General features: G+C 51.6%; 1 protein-coding gene across 6 annotated transcripts in view; it reads left to right on the top strand.

The window, feature by feature from the left end:
• Positions 1-12,781, top strand: part of LOC147028037 (protein FAM171A1-like) — a 61,587-nt gene that overhangs the window by 44,195 nt on the left and 4,611 nt on the right. For all 6 annotated transcript variants that reach the window (XM_085877985.1, XM_085877983.1, XM_085877982.1 and 3 more), the window contains 2 exons: positions 12,126-12,242; positions 12,361-12,484. In XM_085877985.1, coding sequence (XP_085734111.1) covers positions 12,126-12,242; positions 12,361-12,484 — 241 coding nt within the window. The remainder of the gene's footprint in view (positions 1-12,125; positions 12,243-12,360; positions 12,485-12,781) is intronic.

Raw genomic sequence — 12,781 nt, 5'->3', positions numbered from 1 at the left:
TTTTAAAGGGTGAAAGCTAATTTTTATTGTTTTATTTATTTTTTAAGCAATTATGCAAAGATTGGTATTTCCTAGTGACGGGTCTTACATTGTTCGGGTCAATCTGAAACGAGGTGGGAGATTCTCATTTGAGCATGACGATGATCCGAAGCACAAAGCTAAAGCCACACTGGAGTGTCTGAATAAGAAGAAATGACTGTTCTTGAGTGGCCCCATCAAAGTCCTGACTTGAACCCAATTGAACATTTATCGTAAGACTTGAAGATTGCAGTCCATCGACGATCCTCATCAAACTTGGCAAAACTAGAGAAATCTTCACGTGAAGAATGGACAAAGATTTCACCATCTCACTGTACAAAGCTGGTGGAGGCCGACCCAACAAGACTCGGCACAGTCATTGCTGCAAAAGGTGCTTCCACCAAGTACTGACCTCAGGGGCTGAATACTTTTACAACCAGTGAATTTTGATTTGTACATGTTGTTTGTAGGTATTCCTGACATGTAACCTCCTTCAACTCCAACAGTGTTCATTTTGATCTCTTCAGTTATGAATAAAAAAAGTTAATTTGGAAAAATTGTTTCTACATAATTCATAATTCATCTGAACGTGGTATTATTGGTCGGGGGTGAATACTTATGCAGGCCACTGTATACGTATTGTTGCGGATTCGCGCCCGCCGGCGTGCTGACGGCCACGTAACTCGAATCGCGGCACGTCGCCCACTGGACGGACAATCCAGTCGTGACCCTCTCGGACTAACGCCGGGAACCAGTCACGGGTGGACCTTTCGGTCTCACCGCGATCGTGCCAATCGGCCCCCGCGTGGGATAGGGTTGCTCGCCAAATTCGACCTACCTAAGTACCCACACGGAGGGTAGACCGGGCGATCGCACCTCGCCGCAGGTCGACTTCGGACACGGGCCACTTAAGCGACCCGTTCCATACTATCGGGATAACCGAGCGGTGTTATTCGTCGGCCTCGACGGTTCGATTAATTATCGGGCGTCTTAGCCCACGACTAACCCTTTACGTGAAGCAAGATGGGGATTCAATGAAAGAAATGACGAAGCGAAGCGGGAAAACAGTTCAACAATAAGCACATTTATTTCGCGATGAACGGAAAGCACACATATACAATTCCACCAAAAGCACATGTAAAAGAAGAAGACAATGCAATATTACACAAAAAGCAAATGCAACAATGCAGATCTATCCGACTACCGGGCACACAGCAACACTTATACAATTTTACTTCACAGACGGCGCCGACAACACATATTCCCAAAGCAAAAGAAAAGAGAACCACCCTCCAGGATGAGGGGGTAGGCGGGCCTGGGGCCGAGACCGTGTCGGGCCTACCTGTCTGATGATGAGACGCGAAGTGGCGGTGGTGCCTCAACTCCGCGGGCCTCGCGGACAGTGTCTGGTAGGGGTGGGAAAAGGGGCCCCCTTTGTCGCACTATCTCAGCGCGGGGGGAAACAGGAGGGGGTTGCTGATGCTCGGGGAAAGGAGGATTTAACCCTGTCTCGGGTCCCGCGGCGAGCGTCTCCTCCTCCACCTCGGTCGCGTTGCTGGCCTCTCCCTGTGCCGCTCCCGGCACTGACGCGAGCACCCCCTCGTCCGCCTTCGCCGCCGTCGCCTCTCCACAGCTCCGTCCTCTTCACTCCGACTAGTACCACTTCTTTCCCGCTCCACCGACGACTCTCTTGTATTCCGCACACTCCTCTCAACTTCCAACTCAACTCCTACTCAACTTCCAACTGAACTCTTACTCTGCTTCCAACTGAACTCTTCCTCTTTCTCCTCTTGTCTGACGAACGCAGTCGTTTTTATAAGCCCCGTGGCTTCGCTCTTTCACCCTTCACCCTTTGCCTCCGACCCTTCACCTGGCTCCCCATTGGCCCGAGGAAAAGTGGGCGTGAATGCTTTTTGATCCATGAATTTGCATATAGCGACCGCCCTCCAACGCCCTGGAGGCTGGGCCAAATCGCCCCTCGCTCACCGATTGGACGGAACAAAAGTGGGCGTGAGTCGTTTTTGATCCGTTTTTCTGCGGAAAGTCCGTGATGTTTTTGAACACGCTGCTCGGTGCGCGCCCCGCACGAGTCCAGCATCGGTGCCCACGAGTCGCGCGAGATGACGGTGATGCGATGGTGGCGAGTTGTGACGGTAAAGGTCGTGGCGGTTGTGGTGAAGCGGCGTTGTGGTTGGTGGTTGTTGTTGTGATGGCCGCGTTGTGGTTGGTGGTTGTTGTGTGATGGCTGTTGAGACGTGGTTGGTGGTGGTAATAATGGCGGTTGGTCCAAAATAAAGATAGTAAAAGAAAAACGGCTATCCTGAAGAGTCGCAGCCCTCATGAATGACATTTATTCCCTCTAGACAACGGGTTTGGGCCTAACTACACATATACTTACCGAGATATCTCACCGAAGGGACCTGAATGGTGGTTTGCGAATTTGGTCAACCACAACACTACCCCCTCCCCTTTTTACAAACTCGTCCCGAGTCGTCAAATTTTCGTGTGCCATCATGTGTAGTTTTCCCCTAGTACATTTTACCTACGGATCCCTGAGTGCGACATTCATGGTATTCGTGTCCCCAAAATAAATAAGCTGAGGGCTGAGTAACTACCTAAACAAACTCACTCACACGGACGACTTAAATAAAATTGCCGGCGCTAAGACAAACATGCCGGGGGCGCACTCATATTTACAGTACATCTTAACCTTAACTTACAAATTTTACACTAAACCATGGCCCAGGATCAATGAGCTCTGCAAAAAGAAAGCAGTTAGCAGGGAGCCAGGCTGCCCACATGCAGTCTCTGGCTCAAAACAATGCAGGTGACAGGGAACGTGGCCGGCTGCTCACACGCAGTCCAAGGCCTTCCCTTTTGAACTGAACGCAGTGAACCACAACGGTGCATGGGCTGCACAAACGTAGTCTCCGTGCCAGCTCAAGTGGCACACGCAATGAACACAACGAATGGATGGATGAATGGTTTGAACTGAACGCAGTGAACCACAACGGTGCATGGGCTGCACAACGCAGTCTCCGTGCCAGCTCAAGTGGCACACGCAATGAACACAACGAATGGAGGGATGAACACAAACACGGTGCACGGGCCGCCACTGCAGGCCCGTGTTGTAGCTGCCAACAGGGCAGTTCTCGCAGCTTGCAAACTGTTGCCTTGTGGATCCTGGCGCACATGGAAATGAACAGGGGGGGGGGCAAAGCAAAAATTGAACGGGGCTGGTGAACAGGGGCAGTGGGCATGGCAAAGGCAGCAGGCAAACACAGCCCGCAGAAGAAGGCCGCTGCAGGCAAACACAGCCGGCAGATGAACTGGCCGGCACAGGCCTTGAAGAAAAACAGCCAGCCGGCAGATGAAGTGGCCGGCACAGGCCTTGAAGCAAAACACGGCCAGCCGATGGCACAGGCCTTGCAGCAAAACAGCAGCTGCCGATGAAGTTGGCCGGCCTCCGCCTTGAAGCAAAACACGGCCAGCCGATGAAGTTGGCCAGCCTTTGCCGTTCAGTGGAGGTTGGTGGAGGGAGTGCGGTGGTGCTGGCCACTCGGAAGGCGGGCTCGGACCTACCCTACGGTCTCCCTCCCAACCTATCGCCTTTGCCTGTCACTGTCTATACCCACTCCCTTAATTTGTCAAACCCCAATTTAGCCCCAACTTATTTTTTTGTTTTTATTTTTACTTCCCCACTATAAATCGTCCCCTAACCCCCTGTACTGTCCTTGTTCGGCTAACCTATTCTGTCACCTAGCCTATTCCCAACCCCTACGTTCCCTTCCCGGAGGGGAACAAGGGAGAGCTAGCGTCCTGTGTCGAGGCCCAACTCAAGCCTCAGAATGGCCTCCCCAGAGTTCGGCGATCTATAACCAAAGTGGGTCCAGCGGCCCACAACGACAGCGAGGGGATGGATGGTGCGGAGGGGTACATCTCCTAATCTACCCTAACCATTTAACTGTTAAACTACCCCGGGGCTTTCAACAAGCGCCTCTCGCTTAAACTATTGGTTCTAACAACCCAGATTCCCGTCGCCTGTGTTGGTGTCCTCACAATTTCAGGCCTCGCCCCCCAATTTTCTCTCCGTGCCCTCACACGGTCTCATGGCTGGGACACGTGGCCCCCTTTGGCAGGCACGACCCTCTGCCGATTCTCCGACGATGGCACCCCCGGGCACTACACTGCCTCCGAGCCTACCAGCTCCCTAACACCGGGGAGTGCCCCCCATGGCACCTCCCCTGAAACGCACACGTGGCAGGCTGGCTTTCCAGGCCCCTTTCCGAGGGTCACCCGTGCCCACAACACTGCCCACGCGGCTAATGGCGCCCCGGGCCCCCGCACCAAGTAGGCGCACCCGTGCCCACTACGCTATCCCGGCCCCCCATGGGCCCTTGGCCTACCACGGCCGACTAGCCTGGTGCCCGGGGTACCCACTCAGCGATACTCACCTTTCGCAGCCACGCTCCCAAGCCCGTCAACAGGGCTCCTGCACCCCTCCAAACGGGTTTCGAGCCTACATTCCCACCAACAGCAAAACGACTTCCATTTTTCAATTTGACTAACCCCATAACTCACTCTACACTGACCCCGGGGTCCCTTGGGCGGGAGTCACTCCTCCCCCCAATCACTCATCGCACCATGCATTCCCCATTCGCTCCACTCACACAGACCCGCTGGCCTCACTCACTCACCAAGCACATGCTTCCACTTCACTCACCAACTCTTCAACACACTCACCGCTGAACTCTGCCATCCTTCTAACTACATCCCCTAACTAACTCGTGCTCCCACGTCGTCCCTTAAACTACAGCACGTTCCTTTTAACACTACGTAGCTAAACTACGTCCCCGCTACACATTCACAAGTCTGTCACTGTCTCCAAATCAATCATTTTATTTCCCAACCTAAATCTGGCTACAATCCCTCTAACTAATCCATTCCACGGGCCCCATGAGGACTTACCCCTGCCCCATGGAGCCGGTCTAACTAAGCTAACCCTTCCCCCTAACTAGTTTCCATCCTGTGCCCTAGGTCAAGGGGGTCTTCCACCCCTTGCCCAGGAATCCTGTGCACCCGAAAGTGAGGCATGCTTTTTCTTTTTCTTTACATGCGCAGCACCAGTGCGGCAACTCGCACACTTTGCACCTGCCCGTGACGTCATGCAGCTGCACGTGTTCCTCGTCCCTCCTTGGACGGTACCATCCGGCAGGGATACCCCTCCTGCCGGATTCCAACCCCACGTGCAGCCATGGCGTCACCGTGCGCATAAAAAAAAACAAGCCCCACGTCTCGAGGGGTTCCCAACGCGAACACATGTGCTTTGCCCGTTGGAGCTTAACACACACGATCGCGTGGAGAACCCGTCCGGTCCAAATCCGAAATCCTGCCCAAACTTTGTCCGTCCGCGGGATCGGCAAATCCACCGCGTGCGTTTCCGGACCGGGACTTCACTCTCGCAAGCGAGCACGTGGTGGCCTCGTGCGTTGCACAGCACGGACCTCGTGCTCACTGCTGGGTGAACCCGGCACGGTCCCCGAAACAACTACAGCCGCTACTCGGCTTTCTTTCCTCACATGTCGCCGTCGTCGCCATTCGACACACGCACTCCCGCGTGTTACGACGCTCACACTCCATTCCGTTACATTCACACCGAGAGACGCGGCTGCGTGCTCCCGCATGCCAACCGACATCTCCCTCACATACCGCTCTCTCACACACACGGTCTCCCTTGCATAAACCATACCACTCACACGCGCGGGGGAACTCACCCGCGGTGCCTCATCCACACACGGCCCCTCACTCACACACGCGGGGGCACTCAACCGCGGTGCCTCATCCACACTGGCCGTTTCATCCACACACACGGCCTCTTCCACACACGGTGCCTCATCCACACACGGCGTGCTGGGAAGCACGTACTCTGGCACCATCGCCACCACACCACTCACACACGGGGTCACTTCCACACACGGGGACGCACTCACGCCTTGCACCACACACACCGGGACAACCACACTGGGGATTCGTGTCCCCACAAGGGTCTCCGGGGCCTCTATACCCCCCAAGCTCTCCAAGCACCTGTCCACAGCACTCCTCCCCTCGACCTCGCAAAGCACGACCGAACTCACCTGGTCGTGACTCACCTCAAGGGGGCAGACTCCCTCCCCTCGTTCCTGGAGGAGGCTATCCCGCTGCTCGTACCGGGCCTCCACCCAGTCCACCAGCTCACCCCCATTGTCCTCCACTACCTCCGTGTGTGTGTGTGCGTCACTTACCCCGTCTTCATCGTGTAGTCTTCCCTCTACCGTTCCCATCTCCCGTGTCTCTGCCAACTCTTCACCCTTTACCTCCCTTGTCTCAACTATTATTTCCGTTGTCGTCACCTCGTGTCTCGTCTCACACGTTTTGGTCTCCCCATTTAATTTTTCCCTTTCGGTCATCGTCACGACCCTCGCCCAACACGTCCCCCGAATTATTTTTTCACCCGCCTCCACCGCGGGCCCGACAGCCGTTGCACCCCCTTCCAGCTGATTTGCTCCCACACGTGGAGTCGCCATTTTTATCTCCCTGGTCACGGCCTTCATGCCCGCCTGCAGGCATCGGCCCATGTTCTGCGTCTCACCCCGCAGCTTTTTCGTTTCGTTTATAAATTCATTTGTGTATGCATCCATCTTTTCGTTCATTCCTTTCATTTTGTTTATAATTTCATGCGCATTCGTTTCCATTTGCGTGTTCATTGCCGTCAGCATGGCGTATAGCTGGGCCATGTCGGGTGCGCTTGGGTGAGCCGATTCGGCAAGAATCGGGAGGTTTTGGTGGAGAGGGGGAGGGGAGGTGTCATACACCGCGGCCGCTGCCGCACCTATTTCGGGCTCTGGGTTCAGTTGGGCGAGTTCGTTTTCCTGTACAACCAACATTTCTTGCACGGGGATTTCATCCTGGACCATGGATCCTACATTACCACACATATACATTTCTAATAGCCCCCGGCTCCCGCTCGCCTTGAGACGCCATCTTGCTTCTCGCAAAGGGTTAATTTAGCTCGCTCGTAATTTGGAGGGAATCGGGGGTCGCTCCTCTCACCCCTGGACCGATTCCCGTGAATTTAGCCGGAGACAGGAGAGCCCGTTTTCCCGTTCTCCGTTACCAGTGCCGTGAGGAGGGCGATGGGTTTGTATCCCACTCCTGACACCAGTGTTGCGGATTCGCGCCCGCCGGCGTGCTGACGGCCACGTAACTCGAATCGCGGCACGTCGCCCACCGGACGGACAATCCAGTCGTGACCCTCTCGGACTAACGCCGGGAACCAGTCACGGGTGGACCTTTCGGTCTCACCGCGATCGTGCCAATCGGCCCCCGCATGGGATAGGGTTGCTCGCCAAATTCGACCTACCTAAGTACCCACACGGAGGGTAGACCGGGCGATCGCACCTCGCCGCAGGTCGACTTCGGACACGGGCCACTTAAGCGACCCGTTCCGTACTATCGGGATAACCGAGCGGTGTTATTCGTCGGCCTCGACGGTTCGATTAATTATCGGGCGTCTTAGCCCACGACCAACCCTTTACGTGAAGCAAGATGGGGATTCAATGAAAGAAATGACGAAGCGAAGCGGGAAAACAGTTCAACAATAAGCACATTTATTTCGCGATGAACGGAAAGCACACATATACAATTCCACCAAAAGCACATGTAAAAGAAGAAGACAATGCAATATTACACAAAAAGCAAATGCAACAATGCAGATCTATCCGACTACCGGGCACACGGCAACACTTATACAATTTTACTTCACAGACGGTGCCGACAACACATATTCCCAAAGCAAAAGAAAAGAGAACCACCCTCCAGGATGAGGGGGTAGGCGGGCCTGGGGCCGAGACCGTGTCGGGCCTACCCGTCTGATGATGAGACGCGAAGTGGCGGTGGTGCCTCAACCTCGCGGGCCTCGCCGACAGTGTCTGGTAGGGGGTGGGAAAAGGGGCCCCCTTTGTCGCACTATCTCAGCGCGGGGGGAAACAGGAGGGGGTTGCTGATGCTCGGGGAAAGGAGGATTTAACCCTGTCTCGGGTCCCGCGGCGAGCGTCTCCTCCTCCACCTCGGTCGCGTTGCTGGCCTCTCCCTGTGCCGCTCCCGGCACCGACGCAGTCCGCCTTCGCCTCTCCACAGCTCCGTCCTCTTCACTCCGACTAGTACCACTTCTTTCCCGCTCCACCGACGACTCTCTTGTATTCCGCACACTCCTCTCAACTTCCAACTCAACTCCTACTCAACTTCCAACTGAACTCTTACTCTGCTTCCAACTGAACTCTTCCTCTTTCTCCTCTTGTCTGACGAACGCAGTCGTTTTTATAAGCCCCGTGGCTTCGCTCTTTCACCCTTCACCCTTTGCCTCCGACCCTTCACCTGGCTCCCCATTGGCCCGAGGAAAAGTGGGCGTGAATGCTTTTTGATCCATGAATTTGCATATAGCGACCGCCCTCCAACGCCCTGGAGGCGGGGCCAAATCGCCCCTCGCTCACCGATTGGACGGAACAAAAGTGGGCGAGTCGTTTTTGATCCGTTTTTCTGCGGAAAGTCCGTGATGTTTTTGAACACGCTGCTCGGTGCGCGCCCCGCACGAGTCCAGCATCGGTGCCCACGAGTGGCGCGAGATGACGGTGATGCGATGGTGGCGAGTTGTGACGGTAAAGGTCGTGGCGGTTGTGGTGAAGCGGCGTTGTGGTTGGTGGTTGTTGTTGTGATGGCCGCGTTGTGGTTGGTGGTTGTTGTGTGATGGCTGTTGAGACGTGGTTGGTGGTGGTAATAATGGCGGCTGGTCCAAAATAAAGATAGTAAAAGAAAAACGGCTATCCTGAAGAGTCGCAACCCTCATGAATGACATTTATTCCCTCTAGACAACGGGTTTGGGCCTAACTACACATTACATATACTTACCGAGATATCTCACCTAAGGGACCTGAATGGTGGTTTGCGAATTTGGTCAACCACAACAGTATATACTGTTTATGGCTGCTGCAGCTCCGATACTCCCTCTGGAGGCTTTCCTGAACATCAAATAGTTAATGGGATCATAGGCATACAGTGCCCTCTATTAGTATTAGAACAGAAAGTAAATTAAAGTTGTATAATAGTTTGTAATTGGTTGCATATCCCTTGCATGCAATAACTGCATCGAGCCTATGACCCGTTGACATCACCAAACTCTTGGTATCTTCCTTTGAGATGCTTTGCCAAGCATTCCCTGCAGCCATTTTCAGTTGTTGTTTGTTTTGGGGGGTTTTCTGACTTTAGTCTCCTCTCCAGCGAGTGGAATGCATGCTCCGTTGGATTTAAATCAGGAGATTGACTTGGCCGGTCTAAAACCTTCCACTTTTCCCCCCTGATGAACTCCTTGGTTGCGTTGGCAGTGTGTTTTAGATCATTGTCTTGCTGCGCGTTGAAGCGCCGCTCAACGAGTTTGGAGGCATTTTCTTGTACATAGGCAGACAAAATGTTTCTGACACGTCTGAATTCATTCTGATGCTGCCATCATGAGTTACATCATCAATAAGGATGAGTGAGCCAGTTCCAGAGGCAGCCATGCAAGCCCAAGCCATGATACTATCTCCACCATGCTTCACAGATGAGGTAGTATACTTTGGATCAAATGCAGTTCCTTCATTTCTCCACACTTTTGCCTTTACATCGCTTTGGTAAAGGTTTATCTTGGTCTCATCTGTCCATAAAAACTTTGTTCCAGAACTCCACGAGCTCACCTTTGTACTTCTTGGCAAATTCTCATCTGGCCTTTCTGTTTTTGGTGATGAGAGGTTTGCATCTTGCGGTGTAGCCTCTGTAATTATTCTGACAAAGTTTTCTGTGAACGGTACATTGTGATACTTTAAACCCTGTACTCTGGAAGTTGTTGGTGATGTCACTGACAGTTGTTTTAAGGTTTTTCTTCGCATATCTGATGATTCTTCTGTCATCAACTGCTGTTGTTTTCCTGGGTCGACCTGGCCGTTGTCTATTGCGAAGTACACTCGTGGTTTCTTTCTTTTTCAAGATATTCCAAATTGTTGTATTTGCTGTGCCCAATTTTTGTACGATTGTTCTAATTGAATTCTTATGTTCTTTCAGCTTCGAAATTGCTTGTTTTTTCTTTCATGGACAGTTCTCTGGTCTTCTGGTTTATGCCTCCTGACTCCAAAGGCAGACTCCCAAAGCAAAAGCAAACGCTAAACCCAAGACTAGAAATTCACGGCTCTCTTAGGTGTACACATTGGATTGAATGAGTCTGGAAGTCGAATTGATGTGTGCAAATCGGTCTTCTGTAACCCCCATGCAAAATCTCAAATATTGTACTGTAGGCTCTCGTTAACATGAACTTTTGTACAAATTTTGATAATCTCAAAACAAATCGGAGCCTGTACAACCCCACGCTTCCTTTCCAGGGCTTCAAGCAAGCGGTGCACCACCATATCATGTTCTTAACCTGCAATATTTTGTACCCCCATTAACCCTACCTCACCCATACTGTATTTCCCCTCCTCTGTTGTGGTTCGTTAATTCTCTTGCTTGTTTCATCCAACTGTGTAAAATAAAATTTTAAAACTTTAATCAATTTATATGTAAAGCAACTATTAGTTTGTAAACATGGCTTATGTTATGGTACATCCGTTTGAAAATTTATCAAATTTGTACGTCAGATCATACTGCATTACCAATCCCAAATATTTCCGGTTGATTAAGAGCTAGTGATCTGGAGCGAAGGGATGTGAAGGCAAAGGAACTAGGAGCGTAGAGTGAAAGCCTGTTTACATGTGAACGCCGCGCCGCAGAGCACTGGGTGTAGCCCGAATTGCCTTCGATGCATGCAGGAGACGTGCTCTCGCACTGCGGAGCCATGCCTCGGCAAGTCTTTCTGTAAGTCACTCCATCCTTTTTCAAGCGAATGTGTCATTCAGCCTGGAGTGGTAGATTTAACCAGTCACCGATTTCAACCTAGCCCTCCATCTCCCTTCTTCCCACACTCACCCTCACCCCCCGTCCTCCCCCAACCACCACCGACCCACGCGGATCTCATATTTTTTTTCTATTATCGTTTCTTCTCGACGCCTTTTGGGCATTTTGGAATCAAATATGTGGTACTGCACGGCTCATCAGTTATTCATCACTGCTCTCTAATTCTACGGGTGTCGTGTGCAAGGTTTGCTTGAATGAAAAGAGAAAATTGTGCAATTTTAAAATGTGACGAGCATCCATAATTTTGCTATTGCTCTTATTTTCAATTCCGTTTTGTATCCTCACCAACTGTTTACTACTGCCTTCGCAAGTCCGTAAAATTGAAGTCGATTTGGTATGACGGTAAGGTATTTTTGTGCATTAAATGCTATGTATGGAGAATACTGAGTGCATGTAATGACGTGGTGGGAAAGATGTTTCATGGTTTTACATCAACACAGCCAGCCGCCTGATGTGCGTGATGGCTTCGCTGACAAGATTTATTTCTGCTTGAATGTTTTGAAACGGTCGATGCACGTTCAGACTGCCAAACAAGAGTGGTGACATCACGCCGGGATCGCTGCTTCGTGACGCGTTTGATGTGGTTACAGGCTCAAATTGATCTATTCTTTGACCGAAGGCCCATGGTCGGTCCTGCGTGTGCTTTTGAAGTGTGCTCGGCATTGCCTGGGCCTGAGGACCCGCTTCAGACAGGCCTGGGTTCGCGATTTGGATTCATCATTTCAGCAAATTTAACCCCTTTACAAAGGTTGCGGTAGTTCACCTTCATGGTATCAGAAGGTGATTGAAGTAGATAGCACGGCTCCAGCCCTGTTATGTACATATCCTTTGAAATGCAAGAATAAGAATGAAAAACAAAAATGTAGTGCAAAACAATCGAAATGCACATCTCGCGTGGCAATGTGTAATCCCGAAGCTCTGGTGGTCTTCATCGAATCGTTTACCGTCGGGGTACACGTCTGATTTTATGAATTCCAGTGCATGGATGTGATTTTGTTTTTTGTCACATAATGGGATGTTTTAAGACAGATGTGGTAGGCAGCTCACAGTGGTTTATCACATCAGGAAAGCTAGTTAACCCATGCTGTTTATAGGCATTTGGAAACGAGCTGGACATGGCCTGGTGAGACAGCAAGGTGCACAGCTGGTATGGGAATTTGAGGCATTGAGCCTTGGCTACTGGGCAGCAAGCCTATCCCCTGGGTCACCCGGTAAGATGCTTTCAAATGTTATGCATGAAACTCGACTGTTTGCTCTCAGTACATGTTGTATATACAGCATTGAGGTGCGCACCTTGGAAGGCCCTAATGGCCACAATGTTGTATGCAGTGGGGTTCTTGGAGCAGATCATGGCACAGCTCACCGATTACCACAGCATCCTCTTGTTGGCCATACTCGCAGGACTTGTGCTCCTTCTGCTGGCCTTTTCGTGCCTCTTACTGTGCTACTGCAGGTGAGCGAGGCGTATGGTGTGCAGCACAGCACACTTCATGCACAACTAGAACGGCACTTGGTAGAGCACATACTTCTGCCAGGCTGAAGTTTACATTTTGTATCTCACTGCACCGATAGGCCGGATCTGGATCTGGACCTCCAAAATCGAATCGGCTTGTTCTCGTCACCCACCCAACTCATCCACCAAGTTTTTGTCAAAACCCTTCCATAGATTTTTGGGATATTGTACTATACGTCGTTTTTGGCTCTATCTCTCAATGGTGAAGAATCACTTCAAATTCTCGTATCCGTATCT

The sequence above is a fragment of the Eptatretus burgeri genome, chromosome 4 (genome assembly GCF_056783735.1).
Source record: "Eptatretus burgeri isolate ZD-2024b chromosome 4, Ebu_testis_v1, whole genome shotgun sequence".
Lineage (NCBI taxonomy): Eukaryota > Metazoa > Chordata > Myxini > Myxiniformes > Myxinidae > Eptatretus > Eptatretus burgeri.
Note: the sequence above shows the minus strand (reverse complement) of the source record. Positions and strands in the feature narration are given on the sequence as shown.